Source organism: Balaenoptera acutorostrata, chromosome 15, assembly GCF_949987535.1.
Source record: "Balaenoptera acutorostrata chromosome 15, mBalAcu1.1, whole genome shotgun sequence".
Classification (NCBI taxonomy): domain Eukaryota; kingdom Metazoa; phylum Chordata; class Mammalia; order Artiodactyla; family Balaenopteridae; genus Balaenoptera; species Balaenoptera acutorostrata.
In genome coordinates this window covers 22,116,464-22,144,453 of record NC_080078.1, presented here as the reverse complement: position 1 = coordinate 22,144,453, position 27,990 = coordinate 22,116,464, and the positions used below count along the sequence as shown (strand labels likewise).

General features: G+C 47.8%; 1 protein-coding gene and 1 non-coding gene across 2 annotated transcripts in view; one reads left to right on the top strand and one right to left on the bottom strand.

Moving 5' to 3' along the window:
• EEF2K (eukaryotic elongation factor 2 kinase) overlaps positions 1 to 27,990 on the top strand; it is a 60,376-nt gene that overhangs the window by 13,737 nt on the left and 18,649 nt on the right. Inside the window, exons 2-11 of the mRNA XM_007189957.3 lie at positions 22 to 334; positions 14,220 to 14,320; positions 17,676 to 17,736; positions 19,248 to 19,285; positions 19,671 to 19,842; positions 23,144 to 23,293; positions 23,525 to 23,657; positions 23,917 to 24,044; positions 24,759 to 24,960; positions 26,843 to 26,910. Of these exons, the coding sequence (XP_007190019.1) occupies positions 98 to 334; positions 14,220 to 14,320; positions 17,676 to 17,736; positions 19,248 to 19,285; positions 19,671 to 19,842; positions 23,144 to 23,293; positions 23,525 to 23,657; positions 23,917 to 24,044; positions 24,759 to 24,960; positions 26,843 to 26,910 (1,290 nt within the window). The 5' untranslated portion in view covers positions 22 to 97. The remainder of the gene's footprint in view (positions 1 to 21; positions 335 to 14,219; positions 14,321 to 17,675; positions 17,737 to 19,247; positions 19,286 to 19,670; positions 19,843 to 23,143; positions 23,294 to 23,524; positions 23,658 to 23,916; positions 24,045 to 24,758; positions 24,961 to 26,842; positions 26,911 to 27,990) is intronic.
• On the bottom strand, positions 12,981 to 13,053 carry TRNAW-CCA (transfer RNA tryptophan (anticodon CCA)). The gene has a single exon. It is a non-coding gene; the product is annotated as a tRNA-Trp (tRNA).

Genomic DNA, 27,990 nt, shown 5'->3' with positions numbered 1-27,990 from the left:
CATTCTCTTGCTTCCTTGCAGGACCCTCACTGCTGCATTTGCCCAGTAACTCTGGCTGTGCCGTCCAGCCCTTGGGTAAGACGGGCGTCCCGGGAACATGGCAGAGGAAGACCTCATCTTCCGCCTGGAAGGCGTGGATGGCGGCCCGACCTCCCGGGCTGGTGATTCAGATGCAGACAGCGATGGTGAGGACGGTTACTTCATCTGCCCCATCACTGAGGACCCGGGGGCACACCAGAATGTTAATTCCAAGGTTAATAACTACTACAGCAACCTAGCCAAAAGCGAGCGCTATGGCTCCAGCGGGTCCCCGGCCATCTCCTTCCATTTCAAGGTGAGTGGTTCCCCCCTTCCCCCCCTCCCCCCCCTCCTCCCTGCCCAGCTCACCTGCCGTAGGGATGGGAGGTTGGGGTCGCTGGTTGAGGTTGTTTCCAAACTCTGGCCAGTACGTAAATTCTGGATCTGAGGCTATGCCTGTTAAGCTGGGAAGGTTTGGTTGTTTTAATATAAGTTTCATTACTTTAGAGCAGTGTTTTACAAATAGCTGCTCTGGACCCACTAGTGGGTTGTGGAAACCTTGGCCAATTTTTTAAGACCCAGAACAGAACAGAATAGACTAGAAAATATTGGAGAGGGAGGAGGGAGGGGGAAAAAATATCAGAGAGCACTGATAGTTGTAAAGATATTTTAGGGACACATACACACACATTTACACACTCACACGCAGTGACCAAATTGGTTCTTGATGACCAGGTTCTCCGACATAGCGGTTGTGAAGTATTTTTATTTCATCCCTGCATTTGTGTGTATGCGGGTCTAGAGAAAGGATGTAAAATGTAGTTTTTCATGTTGGTTGTGGTCAAAAGAGCCACTGCTTAGAGTTGGGCATCCTTCCTCTGGACTGAGGAAGAGGGGACTTATTTTGTTAGGAATTTGTGTTCATACCATGGCAAAGCTGGTATAGAGAAGAGGGAGAAAGGCGAACGTTATTGGACTTTTGTATAATAACTGGTGGTGAAAAAAATTTTTTAATGCAGTACTGTTATCCTTATTTAATTTAATCCTCACAAACAGTAAGTATCAGTTTGTACTGTGACCAAAATGCCTAGTACCACTTTGGGATTTGAAATTGAAGTCATTCTTCTCTAACTGCAGAATTAATCTGTTTTTAGAAAATTAATAATTCTAGTTCTCAGACAGTTGTATATTTTTCCTTTCAAGTCAGAGTTCTAGCTTAGGTCTCTCGGGCAGGCAGCTCCAAAAATAGGCCTGTGGGTCCCCTCTGAGGTTGGGGGGCCCCTGAAGGGTCAGGTTGCGAGTTGCCCTGCTTTCCTGTCCTAAGGCGGCTTCTGAAACACACACTCTGCCCCGCAGAGGGCAGCGTGGGAAGACAGGGGAGCAGCTCGGCGCTCCTGTCTGTTCCAGTAAGTCAGGAAGGCTCGCGGAAACACTTATCCCTGCAGCCTCGTGTACCACATGTGAGGGGATCCAGGTGCCAGAGGGGGCTGGAGGGGTCAGAGCTTGTGAAACCCAAACCAACTCATGCTAGCTCAAGTGAAAAAAAAAAAGGAAATTTATTCTAGCAGTCAAGAAGTGTTTCTTGAGACCCAGGGGCAGAAACAATGTCTGGCCTCTCAGGGGACAGATCCGGGAAGCTGGAAGGCCACAGGACTGTCTCTCTCTGTCTCATTCCTCAACTCTCTTTGCCTATTCTTTATTCTTCTCTGCACCTCAGTCTACACAGTGGGAAAATGGACCCCCCCCCCATCCCCAGGGTCCCCTCATTACAGACAGAGCCACATGCAAAGACAGATCTGACCTTCTTCCATCCCAGCTGTTAAGAGGAGAAAATCTATCTGTTTGGCCCAGCCCGAGTCAGGTGTCCTCTGTCTCTGGTCCAGTCACCTCTGGCCCAGTCACCTCTGGCCAAGGCACGGCATGGTGGGGCGCCGGGGATCACAGAACGGGGGCTGCTTCCAGAGAAGGAGGATCCTGGAGGCCTCCTAGTGGGGCAGACCCCTCAGAAGGGCTCCACCCACAGCTGCCTGTTCAGAGGAGCCATGAGCCTGGTTTGGCCTTTTGGCAAATATCGAGTGGGTCCAGGAGCTGGAGGGTCTCAGACAGGGAGGGATGGACACAGTCTCTGACCACAAAACTCAGTATGGTAAATCCTTTAAAGGAAACACGGACGGAGTGATCCAGCAAAGGGAAGTTTGTCTGTAGGTCTGGCTTGGAACGTGAGCTTCATGAGGGCAGGACCCTGTGGCCTGCTCAACATTCATCCCCAGTGCCGTGCACACAGCAGATGCTTTATTTGGAATCAGTGAGGAGAGGGATGAGTGCTGAGCTCACTTCACTGGGTGCTATCTTGCTAAAGGACAGATACGGACAGATAGTCGGTATTTACATAAAACAGAAACCACTGTGGACCATTTGACAGTAGTTATTAAAGTAAAAAATACTTATACCTCAGTTATAATTAACATAGACTATTACATTAGTTTCAGGTGGGGACAATTCTTTATTTGGTGGGACTGTCCCTTATATTGTAGGACATTCAGCATGTCTGACCCCTGCTCACTAAATGCCATATTCTCCCCTATTCATTATGACAACCCAAAATGTTCCCCACTGTATATTTGCAAAGCTCGCATGAGGGGGTACTGCCCTCAGTTGAGAACAAGTAACAAAACATTTGTACAAGTGTTCAGATTTATATATTCAAAGATGTGCTTTGCAGTATTGTTTGTAATAAAGAAAAAATGGAAACAGCTCAAAAGTTCCATTGAGAGGGACCTGTTTAATTATAGACCATGGTCCTAACAGAATGCTGTATTTACATTAAAACAAAAATGTTTCTATGTGAATTGACTTCAAAACAGTGCCAAGATATACACAAGATATATTTTTTGTGGGGAGAAAACAAAATCCATGAAAAGCTCTTGGGATAGTGCTGGTCCATAATAAGGACAAACAAAAGTTAGCTATTTTTATTTTTATGTGCTGTGAAGTAAAAAAGCAAGTTGAAATATGATCCCACTTGTATCAAAAAACATAGATATACATGTATTAGTATTTGCATAGCAAAAACTCATAGAATGTTATAAAACAATTTAAAAATTACTAACAAGAAAAAGAAGGAATTTGCATCCAACAGTTAATGGTGATTCTCTCTGGGGGAGAGGGTGGCGTTAAGGGGGACTTTGATTATCTACATGGTATATATTTTTAAACATTGGAACTTTAAAAACTACACATATGTATTCCTTCTGTGTGCAAAAGGATGTTTTTAGAAGAAGAAAAATAAAGCAGCACAGCCAGGTAACCGCCCCTCCCCTAAACAAACATCAGTAATTTGCTGTCCTTGGGCTTGCCTGGTGGCGCAATGGTTGGGACTCCGCCTGCCAATGCAGGGGACACGGGTTCGAGCCTTGGTCCGGGAGGATCCCACATGCTGCAGAGCAGCTGAGCCCGTGCGCCACAAATACTGAGCCTGTGCTCTAGAGCCCACGAGCCACAACTACTGAAGCCCACACGCCTAGAGCCAGTGCTCTGCAACAAGACAAGGTGCCGCAATGAGAAGCCCGCGCACTGCAACGAAGACCCAACACAGCCAAAAATAAACAAATAAATAAATAAATTTATAAAATAATTGGCTGTCTTTAAAACTCATCGATTCTGCAAGAGAAAGTTCCGAATCTTCACTGACGATGGTAGCTCATGGTCCACAGGGGCCCCGCACTTCTCCCCGCTCCTGCAGCAGGCTTCTCTTTTCACGCCTCTTCCTGAAACCTCTTTCAGTTGGGTCTGTTAAAATGATTGTTCAGCCTCCCTAGACGCCCTGCCCTGGCTATCGCCTTGGCATTCCTTGGGGCTTGTAGCAGACCTTTCTGTGCATCTGTCATTCTTGAATGTCATTCTGTTTACAAGTCAGCCCCTGACCTCAAGGCTAGGGGCTGTGTCCCATCGCACTTCATCCCCTGTACTCAGGGGAAGGGCTGTTGAAGGACGAGATGTAGCTCGTGGCTGCCCACTGTCCTAGGTGATCGAAGGGAGGCTCTATGGGGTTCTTGTTGCCAGTGGTGACTTCAGAGGGAGATGGCAGCTCAGTTTTCCAGACCTCACTCTCCCTGGCACTCAACAAACTGAACGTGTTTTTTCATTTACTGTCGACATGGCAACTGAGTTGTTTAACCAAAATGGCTACCTGGCATTCCTCCAAGGTGGCACCGCCACCCTGGCAGGTACCAGGCGTGTATTGTGAACTGTTGAGTTTGTCACTGTCAAGGCCAGGGTGTTTTGCCTGAGTTCCCAGGGGGATGGTGGCAGAATCGTGCAGGGGGCCACCCCCTGGGTAGAATATCAGGCAGCCGACCAGAGGATGTTTATACAGTTTATCATAACGTGGGAAAGTGCTTCTGCTCTGGAGTTAATTTTAAAGAGCAGAATTTAGAGTATGATTTTAGCTCTGTAAATACACACACGTGCACACACACACACACACACACAAAACAAAACCCTAAAAGGAAGTACATCAACACGCCAACAGAGATTGTCTTTGGATAGGATCATTTTTTTTCTACTTCTGTGCCATGTCTACATTTTCTAGAATAAGCATATGTTTTCAATTTTTTAATAAAGTGGAAAATTTTATTTAAAAGAATTGTTTTCCTGGTCTGAGAATATCTTGGGGATCATTCCTATTAGCACATATAGATCACCTGTTCTTTAAGTGAATTAAGTTGTATTCCATCACAAGATGTACATGGGTTTCTCTAACCAGTCCCCCTCTTTTTAAAAAAAAAAAAAAATTCTTTATTTGGCTGTACTGAGTCTTAGTTGCAGCACCTGGGATCTTTGTTGCGGCATGTGGGATCTAGTTCCCTGCCCGGGGATCGAACCTGGGCTGCCTGCTTTGGGAGCGTGGAGTCTTAACCGCTGGACCACCAGGGAAGTCCCTAACCAGTTCCCCCTCTTGAGGGACACTTGGGTTTTTTCCTTTTTTTCCTGTTACAAACAGTGCTGTAATAAATCTATACACATATCTAAACAAACTTGAAAATACATGTATTTTATAATATGTAAGTAGTATACCTACACGGTAGAAAGAATTCAACCTGTACAAATGGTAAACAGTGAAAAGTAACCCTCCCACCCCTGATCCCTGTTTCCCTGGGGGATGTCCTTCCACAGATGTTCCTTGTGAGTATAAGCATATGTACGTATGTGACTCTCTTCCTTTTCTTTTTCGCAGAAATGTTAGTTTACCGCAAACCTGTTTTGCACTCCTGTGCTGTCTTCCCATATTGGCACATATGAACTGACATCAGCTAGAACTTATAGAACTGGCACTGTGGATCAGGCAGACCCGCTCTACATGTTTTACTCATATCAACTCATTGAATCTGCACAGCAGTCCTATGAGGATTGATGTTTTGACAGACAGTAAAACTGAGGCTCTGAGATCTTAATTGCTTGATGCTTCATGAGTGCAGTATGTTGTCTTGCTTATTTTGTTTTGTTTTTCTAATGGCCGAATATCATGGCATTATCTGGAAGCACTGTAATATATTTAGCCAGTCCCTCATGGGTGGGTGTGAAGGTCGTTTCCAGTCTTTTGCTACCACAAACCGCTTCCGTAAGCATGTCTTATGTGTGTCTCTTACATGTGCGTGTGTCCTGGTGCCCACTCGGGGGTGTGACTGCCAGGTAAATCCCCAGAGGTAGAATGGCTGGAGCAAAATGTTTGTGGGTTCAAAACTTGGCTGAGCATTGCCCATTGCCCTTCAAAGAAGTTGCACTGGCATTGGTGCTCCCGTGATGCATGGGCACGCCTGCTTCCCACGCCCTTCTTGGTAGACTTTGGTGATTAAACTGATACTTTCAACCCGCCCAGTGTGGCTCTAACAGCTTGGTCAAAGTCCAGCAGTCACCCCAGAATGAAGTGGATGAGCATCTGATGACTCACTGGGAAAAGAGCCATCCCTGCCCACCCGAGCCCAGGGAAACCCCAGCCTGGCAGCTTTGGGCTTCTGCCCCTGCCCACTGACCACAGGAAACTCTGTGCATACGCAGAGGTGGTGACCATTTTGGTACTTTGCCCAGTGCTCTGGGAATGCAGAATGGGAAAGAGAAGCTTAGGTGTCCTGGGTCCAAAAAGCTTTGGACCTCCAGCAAAATAAGGGCCTGCTGGACAGATGAAGGAAAAAGACGTTGCCTCTGGCATTGGGCAGGAAGCCATCAGTGACCTGGTGTCTGGAGAACAGGAGGAGGCTGAAGAGAGTCAAGCCTGGCTGGAGGGACTCATCTTTATGAAGCATGTGGTCCTTTATGGAATATGCTGGATATTCATTAACAGGGGTCCCCCTTCTTTAATTTTATTTTGTAAATTTTGAGCAGCTTTATTGAAATATAATTTACATACCGTACAATTTAGCCATTTAAAATGTACAATTCAATAGCTTTTAGTGTATTCATAAAATTATGCATCCACGTCACCACAGCCAATTTTAGCTCATTTTCATTACCCTAAAAGAAGCCCCGTACCTCTTAGCCATCACCCCCCAGTATCCCCATCCCACCCAGACCCTAGTACCCACTAACGTTATTTTCAGTCTCTATGGATTTGCCTCCTCCAGACAGTTCATGTAAATAGAATTATGCAGTATGTGGCCTTTTGTGTCTGGCTTCTTTCACTTAGCGTAGTGTTTTCAAGGAACATCCATGTTGAAGTGTCAGTACTTCATTCCTTTTTATTTATTTATTTATTTATTTATTTATGGCTGTGTTGGGTCTTCGTTTCTGTGCGAGGGCTTTCTCTAGTTGTGGCGAGCGGGGGCCACTCTTCATCGCGGTGCGCGGGCCTCTCACTATCGTGGCCCCTCCTGTTGCGGAGCACAGGCTCCAGACGCGCAGGCTCAGCAATTGTGGCTCACGGGCCCAGTTGCTCCGCGGCATGTGGGATCTTCCCAGACCAGGGCTCGAACCCGTGTCCCCTGTATTGGCAGGCAGATTCTCAACCACTGCACCACCAGGGAAGCCCTGGTCCACATTCTTGAGTCCTGGGTCTTCCATTTCATGGTTGCTGTAGGTCTGAAGGCAAATCACCTCCTCACTCTCTGAGCCTTGGGTACCTCGTCAGTGGACTGGGAACTATCCTACCTGCCTGTCCGTCCTTGGCCAGGTTACCGTGAGATGCCGGCCAGGATGCTGTCTGAGGAAAGACTTCCAGGAGACAGGGCGCTTTGTCATCCTAAGGAATGTTATTGCTTTGCTGCTTTTTGTTCCCATCCTTCTCTTCCCGTCCTCTCTAGCCATGACTCCGAATCCCCCTGGTCAGGGAAGATGAGCTGCAGCTACTGTTTTCAACAGAGGGAGATTTCTTGAGGATTTTTAATTTTGTTTCCTTTATAATTATTTGTTTTATTGCTTATAGAAGTAATGTATGCTCCTTGCAGAAGACAACTTTGAAAGTGCAGATACAACTGCTGTTAAGGTCTTAGTGTGTATTTCCGTATAAATACAGACACGACTAAATAAACAGGGACTTTTCCTTACAATAACAGGATTTTGCTATATATGCTCTCTAATGACCAGTTTTTCCTCAGCAATCAAGAAATGGTGCATATCTTTCCACATCAGTAAATGTGGATCTAGTCCATCATTTTTTTAGTGGCCCCATGGCAGCCCGTTGTATAGATATGCCACAGTTTCTTTAAGTATTTCCTTTTGTGGGATCCTTAGGAAGTTTCCAGGTTTTTGCTATTATATTCAGTGCTGGGTTTCATGGAAATTGCACGAAACCTCTAAATGCGTGTGGCCCAGAGTGGGGCAGCCACACGGTGACGTGGCCTCTTTCCATCCCAGAGCGTGACTGTGCATCCCCACTTCTTCCCACTTCTTTTACTTGTCCTTGGCTGTGGTTTAAGCCCTTTACTGTCGGTCAGGAGGGGTAAGTAAGGCTGACTTAGGGCTATAGTTCTTAAAATCTACAGAAGTGATGATGGGGAAAACATATTTTATAACATCTGCTTACTGAATGTAACAGTTGATGTTTCAAGAAGGAAGCTTCGGGCTTCCCTGGTGGCGCAGTGGTTAAGAATCCGCCTGCCAATGCAGGGGACACGGGTTCGAGCCCTAGCCCGGGAAGATCCCACGTGCCGCAGAGCAACTAAGCCCGTGCGCCACAACTACTGAGCCTGCGCTCTAGAGCCCGCATGCCACAGCTACTGAGCCTGCGTGCCACAACTACTGAAGCCTGCGCGCCTAGAGCCCGTGCTCCACAATAAGAGAAGCCACTGCAATGAGAAGCCCGCGCACCTCAACGAAGAGTAGGCCCCGCTCGCCGCAACCAGAGAAAGCCTGCGCGCAGCAACGAAGACCCAACGCAGCCAAAAATAAAAATAAATAAAATAAATTAATTTTTTAAAAAAAGGAAGCTTCAAGGAGCTACTGGATGCTTCTTCATGTAAGATCTGGATGCTTTGATTGCTGTGATAGTAGTAATAAGAATAGTGATATAAAAACGGCAGCAGTAGCTGATAACATCATATGTGCCAAAGAGATTGCAAACACATTAGCCACACATCTGGTCTCACTCCTGGCATATTTCAGGAAATTTACTATTATTATTAATTAATTATTTATTTAGTTTTATTTTATACTCTCAGGCTCTGAGGAACCAAAGCCATTCTGTTCTCATCCCAGGATTATGTTTTCCTCTTTGTGAAACCCCCTAGGCCCCTGTTTTATGTAAGAATAATTAGTCCACTCACCTGAGTTTTAGGCTCTTTGAAACTAGAGAATGTTAGAGCTGTCAGGGCCTTAAGGTCATCTAACCCAGTGATCTTTTTTAATAGCGTTGACTTACACATGCAATGCCTGAAGACATTCTCATAGTAAAAAAATGAAGACAATGTAGATGAAGCTGAAGTCACCTTGATCAGCCTCTTATCCTCTTCTATTCCCAGAGAACCATTGTGTCAGTTTTGAATAATCACTTTTCAGACCTTTTAAATTTATTTTTATCTTTAATTTTTATTGAAGTATAGCTGATTTACAACATTATATTAGTTTCAGGTGTAGAACATAGTGATTCAGTATTTTTATAGATTATACTCCATTTAAAATCATCATGGGGCTTCTCTGGTGGAGCAGTGGTTAGGAATCCGCCTGCAATGCAGGGGACACAGGTTCGAGCCCTGGTCTGGGAAGATCCCACATGCCATGGAGCAACTAAGCCCAGGCGCCACAACTACTGAGCCTGCGCTCTAGAGCCCATGAGCCACAACTACTGAAGCCCGTGCACCTAGAGCCCATGCTCTGCAACAGGAGAAGCCACCGCAATGAGAAGCCCGTGCACCGCAACAAAGAGTAGCCCCCGCTCACCGCAACTAGAGAAAGCCCACGCACAGCAACGAAGACCCAACGCAGCCAAAAATAAATAAATAAATAAATAAATGTAAAAAAATAAAGTCATTATAAATATTGGCTATATTTCCTGTGCTGTAAAATTTTCAGACCTTTTAAGATGCATTTATATATAAATGTACATTTATGCATATATCTACAGACACACATATCCTTAGAAATCTATGGTATTTTTTTCATATATATATTTATTGAAGTAGAGTTGATTTACAATGCTGTGCCAATGTCTGCTGTACAGGAAAGTGACTCAGTTACACACATATAGACATTCTTTTTATATTCTTTTCCATTATGGTTTATCCCAGGAGACTGGATATAGTTCCCTGTGCTATACAGTAGGACCTTGTTGTTTGTCCATTCTAAATGTAATAGTTTGCATCTACCAACCCCAATCTCCCATTCCATCCCTCTACCCCCCCATCCCCTTTGGCAACCACAGGTCTGATATCTGTCTGTGAGTCTAAGAAATCTATAGTACTGATTTGTGGGTTTCCTCCACCAGTAAATGGTGTCATGCTGTTTGCTTTATTCAGCACCTTGCTTTTTACCCCCAAACAGTAGGCCTTAGAGATTGCCCATATCAGTACCATCATCTTTTTAACGGCTGCATACAAGTATGCCAAGTGTACCTAATCATCCCCCTGTGGGCTGGCAGGTTGTTTGTAACGCTTGCCTGTTACATAGCATCATGAGCACCGACCGTCTTTGGGCTGGCTTACCTAGGCACACCTGGGTAGGTGATCAGCATGGCTGGGTCAGAGGTCAGTGAAGAAGGTTCATAACTGCTGGCCAACCATCTGGCATAACCAGATGGCCCTCAAAGGTGGCAGTACCTGCTTCCACTCTCCTCACAGTGTCTGGGAGCACTCACTTCCCAGTCCTCCGTAACCACCTGTTTTTCCTAACCTGATGGGTAAAATAGTACCAGTGATTTCAGCTTAGCTGAGGTTGTTCACCTGTAATGAGCACTGCATGCTCAGTCAGCCACTATTTCTGGTGGGAGCCTGTCTACCCCATGGGTGGGGACAGGAAAGAAGCTGACCACCAGTAGTCAAAATATTCTTCATTGTCTTTTGTAAATGAGGAAATAGAGGTTCCCCCAGTTGGTCAGCAGTGGGCCGGAACCAGAGCTGAGGGAACTGAATCTTAGTACAGGACTTTTTATATTGTGCTTTAAAAAAAAGTCAGTTGCATTAAACCCACCTATTGCCAGTAAGGCGTGGCTTGATTTTTTTTCTGAGTTTGTAAAAAAATGGTAATTCTGAGCCTGTGAAATAACACGCCCTCTAATTCTGAAATACTTTTTTCCTTGACTGTTTTTTTTGGTTGCTGCCATAGCATCCAGCCAGCAGGTAATTTCTGTCGATAATCCTCATTAAATGGGGGGCCCTATCTTTGGTTGCTTAGGGCGCGTCTTAGTCACCGGTTGAGAGAGGTACATTGAGAAAGTCGTGTGTCTCAGGCAGAGAACAGGGCACTTGTACAGACATGCTCAGAAGGGCGGCCTGCTGACTACTCAGAACTCAGCAGGCTCCTTGACAGGTCGGGGTCAGAAGGCCATCCCTGCCACTCACAGCAGCTGGAATACAAGAGGGGACTGTGGCACTTTTTTAAAGTACAGAAATCCAGCAACTGCTGTAGTCATAAACATGTCTGCTGCAGGGTTATGTATAACAGGGAAAAGGCAGTGACAAGCTCAGAGTCTCACTGTGGAGAACCACAGGTGAACAGTTAAGTCAATAATGATAAACCCATGCAGTGGATTGTTGTTGTTTTTTTTTAATTTTTATTTATTATTTATTTATTATGTTTATTTTTGGCTGTGTTGGGTCTTCGTTTCTGTGTGAGGGCTTTCTCCAGTTGCGGCGAGTGGAGGCCACTCTTCATCGCGGTGCGCGGGCCTCTCTTGTTGCGGAGCAGAGGCTCCAGACGCTCAGGCTCAGTAGTTGTGGCTCACGGGCCCAGTTGCTCCGCGGCATGTGGGATCTTCCCAGACCAGGGCTCGAACCCGTGTCCCCTGCATTGGCAGGCAGATTCTCAACCACTGTGCCACCAGGGAAGCCCCAGTGGATTGTTAACACAGCTGTTACAGCTAACTTGTAAATTCATGTTGTGATGTTTGTGTCAAAAAATCTGAGTGATTTGTTCTTTGCTTCTTGGAGTGTAACCTAGGAGAATCTTTTTGGAGGAGAACTGCAAATTTCTAAACTTTAAATGTGATCCAGTGATTACACTTCCAAGAAGTATGTCCTACTGAGCTCTTGCACAAGTGCACAGAGATTTAGATACGAGGATGGTCCCTTCAGCACTGTTTATACGAGGGATTATTAGAGAGAATCTAAATAGCCATCAACTGAGGTCTGAGAAACAGCTTAAGGTACATTTATACAATTGTATATCCTACAACCATGGAAGGGAAACGAGGTCGACCCAGCCTGTCTGTACGTTTGACATGGAAAGGCTGGGTCCAGGATCCTGTGTTAAGTGGGGAAACGTAAGATGCAGAACAGAATACTGTGCCGGTGCTCTTAAATTCATGTGTGTGTTAACAAATGCATAGCAGGAAACCTGCAGAATATCTAAATCAACTGTCAGCTGAGGTTTTCAGAGGAATAGAGGTTAGAAAGGACTGCTGCTTTCTAATTCAGAATTCTGTAGTACTTGTACTTTTTTGTAATAAGCAGATCAAGCATTTGGAATCAGGGGAATAAAATCAAGATCACTAAATAAAGAACCAAGTCCCATTGACCCACTCTCCTGAAAGGCTGTAAGTTATATTTGCAGTGTGATTCCAATTTTATTTAAAAATGCATGTAAGGGATCTGGAAAAGAACTAGTCCAAAACATCGATGATAGTTGCTCTGGTGGACGGCATGTGGCAGATTTGAATTTTCTTTGTCTTCTGTATTTTCCAAGTGTTTTCATTAAGCATGAATTAGCTCCAAATAGGAAGGAAAAAATTACGGGCTTCATTTTTAGACTTTGCAGAGATTAGAAAGCCCCAGTACGGGAGCCCTGGGCCGTGTGCATGCATGTGTGTGAGTGCCTCATCTCCTCGGAGCAGGATCCCAGTGATGGAGCTTAGGCCGGGGGCGTGTGCTGGGAGCTGTCCTGTTTGGACCCAAGTCCGTGGAAGAGCTCCTAAGAGCTGGTCCAGGAGGCTGAGGGATGCCACTGGGGGGTGGGGAGGTCTGGAATCTGCCAGGCCCAGACAGTGGCCAGCCCACCATCCAGACCCTCCCTGTGGCTCAGGCCTGTGGCCTGGAAGGGAGTTTTGGTCTTACTGATTCTGTAGAGGCTGTCGGGCAAAGGTTCAAGCTCTACAGGAAAAGATGGAGAGGGTATTGCTGCCCAGTGTGAGAGTTGGAGTGTTTGTTTGGAGGGGACAAGAAAGGAGTCCACCTTGGGATTATAAAAGCAGTAAAATGAGCTTTTTTTTTTTATATAATAATATTTATTTATTTATTTATTTGGCTGTGCGGATCTTCGTTGCGGCACTCGGGATCTTTGTTGCGGCACGTGAACTCTTAGTGGTGGCATGTGGGATCTAGCTCCCTGACCAGGAATCGAACCTGGGCCTCCTGCATTGGGAGCATGGAGTCTTAGCCACTGGACCACCAGGGAAGTCCCAAATGAGCTTCTTAAAACAAAAAAATGGGGTCGTACTATGATGCTGTTGAGAATCAGCATGTTCTCTCTGTAACGTGCCTTGGTCGTCTTTCCCAGTTAGTACCCTTGAAGCCCTGTTCTTAACAGGGTTTGAACGTTTGGGGACATGTTTTCAGGCAGCACAACAATGGAAGGCACTGAGGCACCGAATGGGTGGAGGGCAGGGATGCTGAACCCTGCAATGGGCAGAGCAGATCTGCACAGGGAATTGTCCTGCACCCCCAGGACCTTGGAACGTCTCATGGGAATCTGTTCATAATTAACTGAGAACTTAGCACTTTGTTAATGTAAAGGCAACATATCTTTTGCATAGTTTGATATACTCTTGAGTTTAAGAAGGTTAAATTGTCTATGAATCTCATTTAGGGCAGTAAAATGGGGTGTATTTATGATTTATATAATATTTATGAAAAGGTGACATTGGGCCTGACAGGGTCCAGAATTCCCACCATAAGGTGGTTTAGCATTTTAAATGAATAGAATCAAAGTGTATTAACCACTCCCCACAGAGTTTGGGATGAATTCAGTTTTGCATAATCACAGTGATACCTCTTGTACATGTATGTTTGCACACTTATGTTTGTATTTCTAGAGGATACATTCCTAGATGTAGAATTGCTGGGTCAAAATAAAGGAATACACTTTTTCCATTTTAGTACATTGCCAGATTGCCGCTAGAAGAGGTTTATACCCACTGACAGTACGTGAGAACACCTGTTTCCCCACATCCTGGTCAGACTCGTCATTACCAGCTGTTAAAGTGTTTGCCAGTCTGAACAAGGCGGGATGGGGGAATATCATCTTATTTTCATTCTCAACTTTTTGATAACAAGTGAAGCAGTACGTGTTTTCTATACATATTATGTTTCTTCTTCGGTTTTGTAGTTAAGACAGGTCACTTCTGGCGGTGGGAAAGCTGGGCCGATGTGAGCTGTGCCCGTGTGAGGTCTTTTGGGAACTATGTTCCTACAGGGATAATAGATGGGAGTGATTCTCTCTGACTGATGCTGTCTGCCTCCCCAGAGGTTGGAGACACTGGGAAATCACAGGGTGAGAGGAGCTGCCCTGCACTGTCCCAGAAGCCCCTGGTCTGGACCTAACACTCCCCTTTGCTTCTGCAGGAAGCTTGGAAGCATGCAATCGAGAAGGCCAAGCACATGCCTGACCCCTGGGCCGAGTTCCACCTGGAGGACATTGCCACGGAATGCGCCACGCGTCACAGGTCAGCGCCTTGTCTGCAGACGCTATATGACCCCAGTCCACGAGGAGTCCTTGGGGTTTGGGTCCTCCTTCTGCTTAAAATCAGTGAGGCTTAAGTACCCTTGGAGATCAAGGAAAAGGGACTATAATAATAATAATATCAGCCAATATTTGAGTATTTACACATGCTTAAGGCATTGTGCATGATCTCATTTAACCCTTACAGTGTGTATTTAATCCTGTAAGGTGTGTATTCTACAGGCTAGGCTGAGCTGTACTGCAAGTACAAATACCCCAAGGGCTTAATGCAACAAAGGCGCATTTCTTGCTCATATGAAGTTGGGTGAGACTTGAGTAACTCTTCAGGGCAGCTCAGGGATCCAGGCTACTTTCGTCTTGTGGGTCCATCATCTCAGCACATGACCCCACAATTGCTATCAAAGGGGAAGGGAGCAGACCAGCTGTTCAGTGCCTTGGCCTCAGGAAGATTCACAGGACAGAGCTGGGAGGGTCTAGATTTCCTATTTGAAAAGGCAGAAGGAAGCAAGAGTGTTTTCAGGGGGTTTCAGGAAGAAAAATGAAAAACAACAAAACACTACCACCAACATAATAGTAAGGAGGACGATGATGATGATGACGAGGGTCCTTATTTACTGAATTTTCCATCTGCTAGGCACTGTTTAAGCGCTCTATATGTATTTACTCATTAAGAAAGTCTGGAGTAGTTGTGTCAAGCATTCGGGACTCCTTTGAGAATCTGATGAAGCCATCTCAGAAAGTTGCACACATATGTCTAATTTTACTCATAATTTTAGAAGACTCATGGATCTGCCCTGGGGCCTGTCCTATGTCCTGTGACCTCTGTAGACCCCTCCAGCTCTGACTCATCCAGGTCAACCCTGTGAGTTCCTTCAGTTTCCCCAGTGGAGAGAGAGGTTTGAACAGGGTCACCCAGGTAGTTAATAAGATAACTTTCTGACTCAGACCAGTGTCTTTGAATTAGTCAGGACTCTGTTTCAAATGCAAGTGACAGAAACCCAATTCGCAGTGGCTTAAGCATAGAAAGGAATGGTGGGCTCATCTACATGGGCTTCACGTATGGCTAGTCCCAGATGCTCCAAGGATGCTTTAGGCTCTGACCCCAGATAGACTGTCTTACGTCAGTGGCACAGATGGCTCCTAGGAGCCCCACATTTCATCTCACTCAATGGGAAAGGATCTTTCTTTCTCAATTTTTTTTAAAACAAAAGTTCCACATTTGAATCTCATTGGCCTGGCTTTGGTTATAGGCCGGTTACTGAACCAGTCATTGTGCCAGGAGCTTTGCTCTCACTGGCCAGGTCTAGATCACATGCCACAAGCCAGAAGGTGCTGGGGGATCAGCTTCACCCAGTCCATATGTTCTGAGAATGGAGGATGGTGGTTTTCCAAAGGAAAATTGGGGTGCTGTTACCAGAAGAAAGGGGAGCAGTTGCTAGGCAGGCAGAAACCCTGGAGCCCTCTCCACCTTTCTGCAATGTGTTCCTGCTCCCACCTTGTGAGGAGATGGCTTAGAGCCTGGCGTGCACCTTTCCCCGTTTCGGAGGCTGACCTCCTAGTGGGCTCTGGGGTCTGTGCCGGCAGCTGAGGTCAGCATCGTCGGGGCCCCAGAAGGCCAGGTTGTGGACTTCTGTTCCTTCCTGCCTATAAACGCAGCGTGGTGGCTGGTCGGTGACATCTGGCCTCCAGGCTGAGGACACCAGGCCACCAGGGAGGCCCTTGGAAAAGCAGGACTCACATGCTGGGCTGGTTCTGTGTGTCCCTTAGCTCCTTGGGGACCAGGGACCAGGGGCCACGCCAAATTGTGTTTATTTCTTAACCATAGTAGCTGATTTCACCTGCCCTGGCTGCCAGCAGAGGGAGGTCAGGCACTGATGGCCAGAATGTCCAGAGATTTCTAAATTGGAGGCTTCCACCTCTATTCCTGGTTTTTAAAGAGCTCTGCTGCAAGCCAGCCCTTTATTGGGACAGATGTCCTGTTCACGTGGGTTGTACCCAGGCTGGTTAAGAGCAAGGTTCTGTTTGAAACCGACCTGGGTTTGAATCTTGGCTCTCAGGAAGGTTTTTTTCACCTCTCTGAACCTTGGTTTCCCCATCTGGAAAGTGGGCACAATATTTGTACGGATCTCACAGGGCTGAGTGATGGTTGATGGAGGAGTTCCGTGTAAGCGCTCAGCATACAGTGAATGCTCAGTGAACCTAGAGCGGCTCTGTCCTCTGTAAGGTTAGTGATTGTGAAGGACAGTTAAGATGCTTCCATTGTTGCATGTCTCTGCCCTCCCCCAACTTCTGGGCGCCTCTCAGCTTTCAGTCTGTTTGGAAGGGAGGGAAGACTACTTCCTTTACCTTGGCCTCTACATAGTAGTAATAACAAGGATTGCTGTTATTTATTGAGCACAGTACTTGCCGAGGGCTGGTGCCAGTAGGTGTGTGGCTCTGACAAGCCTTCCTCCCCACCCTGGGCCTGGGGTGCGTTAACTGCCAGGCCTCTGCTTGTTTTTCAGGCTCTGAGAAGGCTGTTCCCACGAGCTGGGAGGTTCTGGAGTCTGTCGCCCCTGAGGGAGGGCCAGGGAGGCATCTGCTGGAGCTAAGAACACACCTCAGCCCTGGGGGAGGTTTTAGATTTTAGGGATTTACGGGGCCAAGGAGCTTCCTACCAGGTGAACCTGTTAAGGCCCAGCCAGGCCTAGGGCCAGATTTGCTCTGGGGAAGAGGATCCCTGGGAAAAGAGAGATGAAAATGTTCTGGAACCCTCTCCATCCCTCTCTGCCTTGGGTGTGTATCCAGCAGCCCCTTTCCTGGTTGGACTCAGAGGCAGGACCCTCCCCCAGCCCTGCCTGCACCAGGACCTGGGCTGGGCCTCACACTGGCAAGACCGAGGATGCAGCCGCCTCCCATCCTGGGACACGCCATTCGTTATCTAGGCCACTTACAATGAGGATATTTACTTATTCAACTGTTCATCCAACATGTGCTTATTAAGCCTCCCCTGTACCAGGTCCTGTTCACTGGCCTGTCTTTGTGGAGTTACACGCCAGTGGGGGAGCCAGATAGGTAGGGAGCGAGCCCGCCCACTGCACAACAGTAAGCGCTGGGGGACATGGTGCAGAGGGAATAGCTGCCTTTGACGAAGGGGAAGGAGGCCAGTGTGGTGGGGACCTGGGAGGGAGGGGGAGTGTCCACAGACCCAACCCAGGAGGTCGGCTGGGCCTGTGGGTAGAGAGCAGATTTGATCCCGAGGGCAGTGGGCAACCCAGAAAAGTCTTCTGCCTTTAGCTAGTGAGTGACAGGATCAGGTAATGGACGCTGCGCCCTGGGGTGGGTTCTGGTCTCTGCAGGTACAACGCTGTCACCGGGGAGTGGCTGGAGGATGAAATTGTGATCAAGATGGCGTCTCAGGTGAGCAGAGCCTTGAGCCCAGCGTAGTCAGGGCTGACTGGGGATTTCTCTTGAGCCAACGTCAGGGCTTGCTTCCTCTCCTCCACACCCACTTTATTTTATTTTTTTAAACTTTGGGGGATTCTTTATAGTACTGTATATTTATTTTATTTTTTACAACAGCTTTATTGAGATGTAATTCACACACCATACCCCATACCCATTTTTTTTTTTTAATATTTATATATTTATTTATTTGGCTGCGCTGGGTCTTAGTTGCGGCATGTGGGATCTATTTCCCTCACCAGGGATCGAACCCAGGCCCCCTGCGTTGGAGCGCTGAGTCTTAACCACTGGACCATCAGGGAAGTCCCCCATACCCATTTAAAGTGTACAGTTCAGTGGATTTTAGTATAGTCACAGAGTTACGCAACCATCACCACGATCAGTCCCAGAACATTTTCACCGTCTCTAGAAGAAACCCCATACCTCCCCATTAGCAGTCAGTCTCCAATTCCCTCATCTGCCCCAGCCATGGGCAACCACTAATTTATCTTCTGTCTCTGTATATTGACCTATTCTGGGCATTTCATGTATTAATCATATATATCAAAAGATTCTTCTTGACACTCTTGTTGAAAATCAGTGAACCGTGAATGTGTATATCAGTTTTCAAAACTTGCAGGTCACCACCTATTACTTTTCATCTAACAAGGTGAACTCAGTGGGTTGCAAGAAAAAGGAATCAACTGGAAAATAGAGAACTTCCTGCATAGTAAGGGGCAGGATCGATTTGTGAAACATTTTGTAGTGTATCACACACTCAGAAAAGTGTATAGCTTGATGAGTTTCACCAAGTGAACATGTGTATAACTAGCACCCAGATCAAGACACAGAACATCACCGGCACCCCCAGAAGCCCCTCTCAGCCCCAGTTACTACTCCTTTACCCCCAAGGGTAAGCACTACCCTGAATTCTATCACCCGAGATTGGTTTTGCCTATTTTTGTACTCCGTATAAATGGAACCGTACAGTATATGTATAGCTCAACATTTTGTCCATGAGGTTTGTACATGTTTTTTCTAGAACTGTAATTTGTTTATTCTCATTGCTGTATAATATTTTGTCAAGCAAATAGACCTGATTGATTGATCCATTTTACTGTCGATGGACATTTGGGTGGTTTTGCTTTTTTTCTGTTACAGACAGGGCTACAAAAAACATCCTTTGACAAGTATTGTCTCTACCCCCACCCCGTCACCCCATAATATCTTCACCCCCTGGGGGGGGTCTTCTGCTCAGCTAGGGCGGGGAATAGGGTGGTCTCATCAGTCCTGCAGCCTCCAGGCTGGAAGTTCTGTGAGGCCTTGGTGCTGCAGTAAAGGAAGGAGGGCCCAAGGATTTTAGGGTTGAGATGAGGTCCAGGGCATCGATTGGGTGGGTGACATCCAAGGGGAAAATCTCCTCCTGGCTCAGGGTAGCCTCTGGGTGGGGTGTAGGGACTGATAACCCGCTGTGTGATGTCTTTCAGCCCTTCGGCCGGGGAGCAATGAGGGAGTGCTTCAGGACGTAAGTGACTCAGCCTGCCTCTCGGGGGTGGGGGGCCCTGCCCACACTCCCTCAGGCTCCTGAGAGCAGGGGCACTGTGACATTTCCAGTCGAGAAATGGAGACAGTGGCTTCTCTTCTTGTAGCCCAAGCTCCTCTCCATCTGGTCTCCCTTGGACCATACGTTGGGACCGGCCGTGGGGATGGGCTGGAGGAGAACAGGAAGTATGTCCCTTAAGCCCCCTTCGCAGCTCTTTGAAGGATGCTGTGGGGTGGGGAAGCCCCTCCCACCTCTTGCATTTTGTTCCTGGCTCTAGCCAGCCGGGTCAGGCAGGGTCTTCCCGTCCTGAGGACTAGGGCTGGGATCCAGAGCACCCAAACGGGCCCCCTGGTGCCTCTCCCCTCAGGAAGAAGCTCTCCAACTTCCTGCACACTCAGCAGTGGAAGGGGGCCTCCAACTACGTGGCAAAGCGCTACATCGAGTCCGTGGACAGGGACGTGTACTTTGAGGACGTGCGTCTGCAGATGGAAGCCAAGCTCTGGGGAGAGGAGTATAATCGGCACAAGCCCCCTAAGCAGGTGTGTGACACCCCACTCTGCTGCCCTCCGACACCAGGACGTATCTGGAGATGAGGGCGATGGAGGTGCCTGTCACAGGCTTCCTTCTTCACCGTCTCAGCAGCAGCTAATAACAACCATCATGTATTGGGCCTGATAGGTCAAGTACTGTACATGCCAAGAGTTATTTCTTTCTGAAAACAGAGGTCTGAGGTTGTTTGAGGTTGGAATGTTTTTATTCCACTTACAGATGGGATCTATTAGTCAGGATTTTTGCTTGCAAATGACAGAAACCCACTCAAACGGGCTTAACCCAAAAAGGGAATTTATTGCCTCCTATAACTGAGAATAGTGCTGGCTACAGGCGTAGCTGGATCCAGGACCAAACTGAAGTTGTTGGGAATCTTCCTCCAGCTCTAGCCTCAGTGTTCTGTGTTGGCATCACTCTCAGGCGGCTTTTCAACTTGTAGTGACATGTTAGTCCCATTAGCTGCAGGCTCCCTTTCTGTTTCTCGGCAACCTTGATGGAATGACATGTTTTCCCACAAGTTTCAATGAAAGTCTCAAAACTGGGTTTCTTTTTTTTTTTTTTGGCCGTACCGCGTGGCGTGTGGGATCTTAGTTCCCCAACCAGGGATCAAACCCGCGTCCCCTTTGTTGGAAGCACGGAGTCTTAACCACTGGACTGTCAGGGAAGTCCCATGGGTTTCATTGGCTTGATTAGGTCAGGTGCCTATCACTGAGCCAATCACGACGGCCAGGGTGTGGGAATATGCAGATTAGGCAGGCCTGAGCCTTGTACCCACCAGCAATATGGGTTCTTCCACCCAGACTAGGTGGACTGAGATTGGTGGCTCCCGAGGAAAAGCAGGAGAGGGAGTGGGGAATGGATTCCTTCCTTATCTGCCCCCGGGGAACCTAGGGCACAAAGGGGTTAAGTGTCTTGCCCAAATGGGCAGGGATGGAGTCAGGGCTCAAATCCAGGCTTTCCAAGCCCCTGCTCTTGGCTTCTTCACTTGAGCCCCCAGGGTACTGGTGACCTGAAGCCAAGCAGAACTTCCTGTTGCCTGCAAGCATTTGAGGAAATAGCACCGCAGGCCTCTGCCCTGCTTAATTTCACACCTCGGCTCTCCTACTGTTTGTGCACCTGCTAGCTATAAGGTACCATCTTCTGAGTGCCTAGGAGAGCCACACTTCCAGGCAGCCAGCAGAATTTATTGAGTGCCTACTGTTTGCAGAGCCCCTGATTAAGTGTCCTTGGTGTGGATACAAAAAGCCACATTCCCACCCTCGGGGGTTGTGACCTCCTTAGTAATTCAGTACACTCAGGCCTGGCCACTTTTTCCTTCCTCCCTAAGTCTGTTTCTGCCTCAGGACCTTTGCACTGACTGTTCCTGCCAGGCTGCATCACTGCATCTCCTCAATCCTGCTCACGGTTCAGGTCTCAGCTCATGTCACCTCCTCAGCTAGGCTGTACTAGACCGTCCTAAATGAAGTAACCCACCGCTGCACCCTCTGTCCTGTCACTTTGTTTGTTTTGGTTTCTTTTTTTTCAGAGCAGTTGGCACCGTCTGAAAGGGTCTTATTCATGTAGTTAATATTTCAGTTGCTTCTCTCCCCCGAGGGCAGGGATTTTATCTGTCTTGTTCAACTCTGTCCGAGTGCCTAGGTGCTCGGTGAATACTAACGCGGTTGAATTGATGAAGGGAGAGGAATGTGGTTGTTTGCGGAGGACCTGGCTGTCCCCTTGCGGATGTGTCCTTGCCACTGACCCTCACCCAGTGGCCTTCTGCTCAAGCAGGTGGCCCTGTAGCAGACTTCCTGGTAGGAATGGAGCCAACTTTGGGGACAGGAGCCCTCTGGGAACCAGCCACTCCTTCCCCCCTGGCTGGTTCTCAGAACTGAGGCCACATTTGGGGAGGTTCTCAGCTCTCAGCTCTGGGCCCCTTTGGCCTCTGCAGTTGTTGTCTGCCTGTCTGGTGACTCAGCCAAGCAGTTTCCTGGGTGGTCATTTCCTTGGGAAACGCAGACCTGGCTCCTGTTGTGGGTGGCGTCAAGGGAACAGGGTGCCGTGGGTATGATCTTGTGTAACAGATCACAAGTTAGAGTTTCAGGTTTTCCCTGCTCTACTTTACAAACATACACAGTACTTACATGTTTTCTTCTGAGTACAAAGTTAAACATATACTTGGTGCAAAATTTAGCAAGGAATGTCTGAGTTCCCTGTAATTCCCCTTTGCAGGGAAAGAACCACTCTTACGGTTTGGTATGTATCACTCTAGAATTGTGTCTGCTGATAATAATGACATCAGCAAACGTTGACCGGCTCTTTCCTGTGCCAACAGATTTCATCCTCTTACCCATTCCTCAGGTGAGGAAACTCAGGCACAGATTGGTGAAATAACTTGCGCAAATTCACTGTATTAGCATAAGGCACAGGTTGAGTTGCTTAACAGACAGACCCACAGTTGTGTGCTAACTCGAAATGGTTTCCTTTTGTCTCACCTAACAATCCCGCTTTGGTGAGGTCTCAGGGTGGGCTGGGGCTTCACCTCCTTAAGTCATCCAGAGGCCTGGTTCCTTCTGTCTTGTTGCTCTGCCACCTGCCGGGAGTTGCCCTGGACTACATGGTCAGATCTGGCTCACTGGCAGATGTCCACCTTACAGCCTCAGGAAGGCCAGGGAAGGAGAGGGCAGGCTGGAGTTGCATCATCACTGCTGCTTGCTTCCTATTGGCCAGGCTTAGTCACATGGCCACACTTAGCATCCAGGGGAAGCCAAGCGATGCCATCCATCCCTACCGAATGGCTGTGCATCCTGTTAAAGCTCAAGGATGGGGGGTTGTCTTAGTCCATTTGGGCTGCTATAACAAAATACCACAGAATGGGTAACTCAAAAACCACAGAAATTTGTTAAGTCCAAGGTCAAGGTTCCAGCATGGTCACATTCTGGTGAGGGCCCTCTTCCTGGTTCATAGCTGGCATCTTCTTGCTGTGTCCTCACATGGTGGACAGAGTGAGGGAGCTCTATGGGGTCTCTTTTATAAGGGCACTAATCCCATTCATGAGGGCTTCTCTCTCATGACCTTATCACCTCCCAAAGGCCCCACCTCCTAATACCATCACCTTTGAGGGTTGAGATTTCAACCTATGAAATTTGGGGGGATACATTCAGGCCGTAGCAGGGGTTTTCATTCTCAAAGGAAAAGGGGAATGGATTCTGGGGACAATTAGCAGTTTCAGCCTTTGTGCTCCAGCCTCTTATCAGAGGAGGGTTCCACCTGGGCCCTCCCTCTGACCCCCCCGCCCCACCTTCCCACCAGGTGGACATCATGCAGATGTGCGTCATAGAGCTGAAGGAAAGGCTGGGCCGGCCTCTCTTCCACCTAGAGCACTACATCGAGGGCAAGTACATCAAGTACAACTCCAACTCAGGCTTCGTCCGCGATGACAACATGCGCCTGACACCGCAGGTGAGGACCCTGCAGAGGCCCGTGCCCCGTCTCAGCAGACCTCGGGTCCCTCCGAATTAAGCAGGGCTCCTTCCTTTGTCTTTGCCTCTGTACAACTCCTCCCTGCAGATAAAGGCTCCCAGCATGGGCAGAGGTGGGGTGTTGAAACCTCTCAGAGCAGTGCCTGCCAGCGTTTGTGCAGCCCACAGCCTGGTCTCTTGCGGTCACCTTTTCTTTCATGTCACCCCACAGGCCTTCAGCCACTTCACTTTTGAGCGTTCCGGCCACCAGCTGATTGTGGTGGACGTCCAGGGTGTGGGTGACCTCTACACCGACCCACAGATCCACACCGAGAGGGGCACTGACTTTGGAGATGGCAACCTAGGTAGGCAGGGAAAGCCAGCGTGTCCATGGAGACCACACTCCCCACAAAATCTCCGGGCTGTTTGTTCACCCAAGAAAGCAGGCCGAGGTGATATATGGGGCGCCCCAAGATTGTGGAGACGGGATCCTGGGGCCTCTGGCTCCTGCCAGTTTAGCATGTTTTACACCTGCCCCTGCCACATTTAGGGTGCTCAGTACCGTCCTGTCCCCGTCCCAAAGCAGAGCAATGCTCCAGACCCCCTGCTGTGTTGTGTCCGCAGGTGTCCGTGGGATGGCTCTCTTCTTCAACTCTCATGCCTGCAACCGGATTTGCAAGAGCATGGGCCTCGCTCCTTTCGACCTCTCCCCAAGAGAGAGGGATGCGGTGACTCAGAACACCAAGCTACTGGTGGGTACCCAGTGTGAACCTGCTCGGACTGGCAGGGCCCTTCTGCTGCCAGGACCCGCAAACTGTGTTTCCTGTGTGCTGGTGGCTCAGGCCCTGCAATGCTTAATTGAAGAGTATTGGGGCCGGAAGACTCATAGTCCTGTCTGTGTCCCTCGTCCCTCTTGAGCCAATGCACACAGCCCTCCTGAGTATCCCCACTAATAGAGGAACTGGGGTCTGCTTGATTTGGGCACATTTTTGCCCAGAGTGAGGGGACCAGGTGTGTACAGATAGCGAGTGGGGTGTGTGGAATGTGGTTTGTGTGATGTGTTGACAAATGGCTGGACCAGACTTGGACCTGGCTCACTGAGTACCTCGCCGTGTCCAGAATGTGCCCCCATCCCCACCCCCACTGCATGGACCAGATATAAGACAATATTGGCAAAGACCAGCTTGGGATTCTGGAATGTATACCCCAGCTCAGGGCTGTAAAGCGTGGGCAGCGCTTCTGGGACTGCTGGCCCTCTGAGCTCCTGTTCCGGATGCCCCTTCTTAGAGGCCTTTGGGTTAATCCCCCACTGATTCGTTTTAGGTTTTCTGCCAGTCCCTTAATAGGCACAGGTGGGTGCTGTGGCTGGAAGGGCCTCAGGTTTTGAGGGAACAACAGGCAACAGGAAGAGCCCCTCTTTCCCAGAGGGTGCCTGTGTGACGTGCATGTCCCTGTTAATTCTCCAGCAATCGGCCCAGACCACCTTGAGGGGGACAGAGGAAAAGTGCGGGAGCCCCCGGGTGAGGACCCTCTCAGGGAGCCGGCCCCCCCTGCTCCTTCGCCTCTCAGAGAACTCTGGAGATGAGAACATGAGTGACATAACCTTTGACTCTCTCCCTTCCTCGCCATCTTCTGCCACGCCACACAGCCAGAAACTGGACCACCTTCGTGAGTGATGGTTTGGCCCCTGGGCATTGTGATTGGAGGGGACGAGCACAGGTAAAACAGGGCTAAACTGGCTTTCACTTATGTTAGAAAATCAGACATGCCAACCAAAAAGGTTGATGGCCCAGATGGTTTTACGGGTGAGTTCTTTTTAAGAAACTTTCAAGATGCAGTCATCCAAATGCTGTAAAAACAGCCTTTGTTGTAGAAAACAAGGTAACATTTTTCAGAGTGTTTTATGAAATTAGCAAAAACTTTTATACCAAAATTTGACAAAACACCAAAAAAGAAAACTATATCCCAACCTCAGTTATAAATATACAAGGCAAAAATTCTAAATAGAGTATTAACAAATAAAAACTAGTATCTTAGGGGATTCCCTGGCGATCCAGTGGTTAGGACTCCTCACTTGCACTGTAGGGGGCGTGGGTTCAATCCCTGATCGGGGGGAAAAAAAAAGACTAGTACCTTAAAAGAATAGTCTGTCACAGCCAAATAGGGTTTTTGCAGGAATCTGAAAGTTGTTCAGTGTTCAGAAACCAATTAACATCATATGAACAGGTCAAAGGAGAAAAATGGGCATCATTATTTCCGAAGTTGAAGTGACAGAGTTTGCTCATGATATGGATGTGGGGTCTGCAGGAAAGAGGGGAGGCAAGGCTGACTCCAAGGTTTTGATCTGAAGAACTGGCAGGATGATGGGGCCATTTATTCAGCTGGAGGAGGCCCCAGGGAAGCAGGAGAGGAGGATTTTAATGTCAGATATTAAAGAAGCCTGTAGGGCTTCCCTGGTGGCGCAGTGGTTGAGAATCTGCCTGCCAATGCAGGGGACACGGGTTCGAGCCCTGGTCTGGGAAGATCCCATATGCCGCGGAGCGATTAAGCCCGTGAGCCACAATTGCTGAGCCTGCGCATCTGGAGCCTGTGCTCCGCAACGGGAGAGGCCACGATAGTGAGAGGCCCGCGCACCGCGATGAAGAGTGGCCCCCACTTGCCGCAACTAGAGAAAGCCCTCACACAGAAACGAAGACCCAACACAGCCATAAATAAATAAATAAATAAATAAAATTAAAAAAAAATAAAATAAAGAAGCCTGTAAATCACCACTGAAAGGCCTGGGGAATAGTCTGAAGCAAGAGTTGACAAACCTTTTCTTAAAAGGCCAGAGAGTAATAAATATTTTAGACTTTGTAGGCCATGTGGTCTCTGCACAGCATAAACGCAGCCATTGACAATACTTAAATAGGTGTGGCTGTGTTCCAGTAAAACTCTATGGACACTGAATTTTAAATTTCATATAATTTTCACATATCACAAAATATTATTCTCCTTTTGACTTTTTTCAACCATTTAAAAAAGTAAAAAGCATTCTTAAAAACCATAAAAATAAAAAAAAACCATATGAGAATAGGAGACAAGCCAGATTTGGCTAGTGGCAGCTTAGGACAGGAGATAAAGACGGGGATGGTTGGTTTTTAAGCCATCTAAGGCTTCTCCCATTTGTAGCTACTCACTGGGCCCCAAATATACAAATGGCTTTCCTTCCTTCACAACTGCACCTCACTGAGGTTTGACCATAGGTCAAGCACATGGTGCTTATCAATACATGACACAATTGTATTTGCATTAATTATGACAACCCCAAGGAGGCACACCTGGTAAGCTGCTTGCTCAGGACCCCACAGCTGGCGAGTAGAGACTCTGGGTAACTTCTCGAGGAAGAATTGTGGCCCCCCCGGTGCTGACAACATACATTCTTCACCCATTTTTGTACTTTATAAATTTAAAATAAAAAAGGCTTGGTGGCAGCTGTAGGCTGTAGATGGGTCTTGTGACCTGTTCCAGCGATGGAGCTGGTGCCTTACTCCTTTTTCTCCCTGCTCAGATTGGCCTGTGTTCAGCGACCTCGATAACGTGGCACCCCGAGACCACGACCCTCTGGACAACCACCGGGTGAGTAGAGAGGGTGGAGGAGCAGGGCGGGGAGGAGTGGACCCCCTCCCCCGGGAACTGAGGATGAGACCTCAGGTTCAGAGTTGGGTAACCCAGGTCTGCTCCGGGCACTAGCAGGAGGATACAGGTGCATGGGGGCAATCCCAGCCTCCTGCCCAGGGCAGCATTTTGTCTGGGAAGAGCTGGGTCTATTCCAGTTCCTGGAGGTGGTTAAAGCAGAGAGAATCCAAATCAGCAATAATGCAACCTTCTGGTACATGCTGGGCTTGGCCCTGGGTTTGGTTTGGCCGCACGTTGTGTGGCCAAGCTATCTTGGGGGACAGGGGGCTACGTTGGGTCTCCGATGTGTAACTTACAGCACAGGTAGCTGTGATGCTTACAGCTTGGATAAGCAGAACAGGTTTCCTGCAGCCTCTGCGTGACTAGCAGTAAGAAGCTGTAGATGACATATTTGCATTCAGACAAACATATATTATGGTGTCAAATTAAAAATTCATGAGAATGTTTTAAACAGACTTCACAGAAACGTCACACTTGCACAGGCCACAGCATCTTAAGCTGCACTCTCAGCTCCAAAGGTTCAACATCGCTCCTGATGGCTTTTCAGAGTTCTTGAGTGGGAACAAAAAATAGGAATAGCTGACACATATGGAATCATCACTATGGGCAGACACTGTTTTAAGAGCTTGGTAGACAATTCTCATTTAATCCTCACAACAACTTATGAGATAAGTAGATGATAGTTTTTATTCCTTTTAGAATGTTTTTATTCCTTTTAGAATAGGTTTTATGTTTTACTCTAGAGCTAGGGTGAGTTTTAGAATTTCAGAGTAGGTTGAAAAGGAAAAGATTACAAGGTGAAAAGTCTCCCTCTCACCTGTCCCCTCAGTCACCTGCTTATCCCCAGCATTAGCAGCTGCTTAGACAGTGCCCTCATTATCCCTGATTTAGAGACGGGGAAACTGAGGCACAGAAAGGTAAGCCACTTGCTCATGGTCACTCAATGATGGAGCCAGCGTTCAAACCCAGGCCATCTGGCCTCGAACCCACCCTCTATACTGCTGCCCTTTGCTTTTTTCT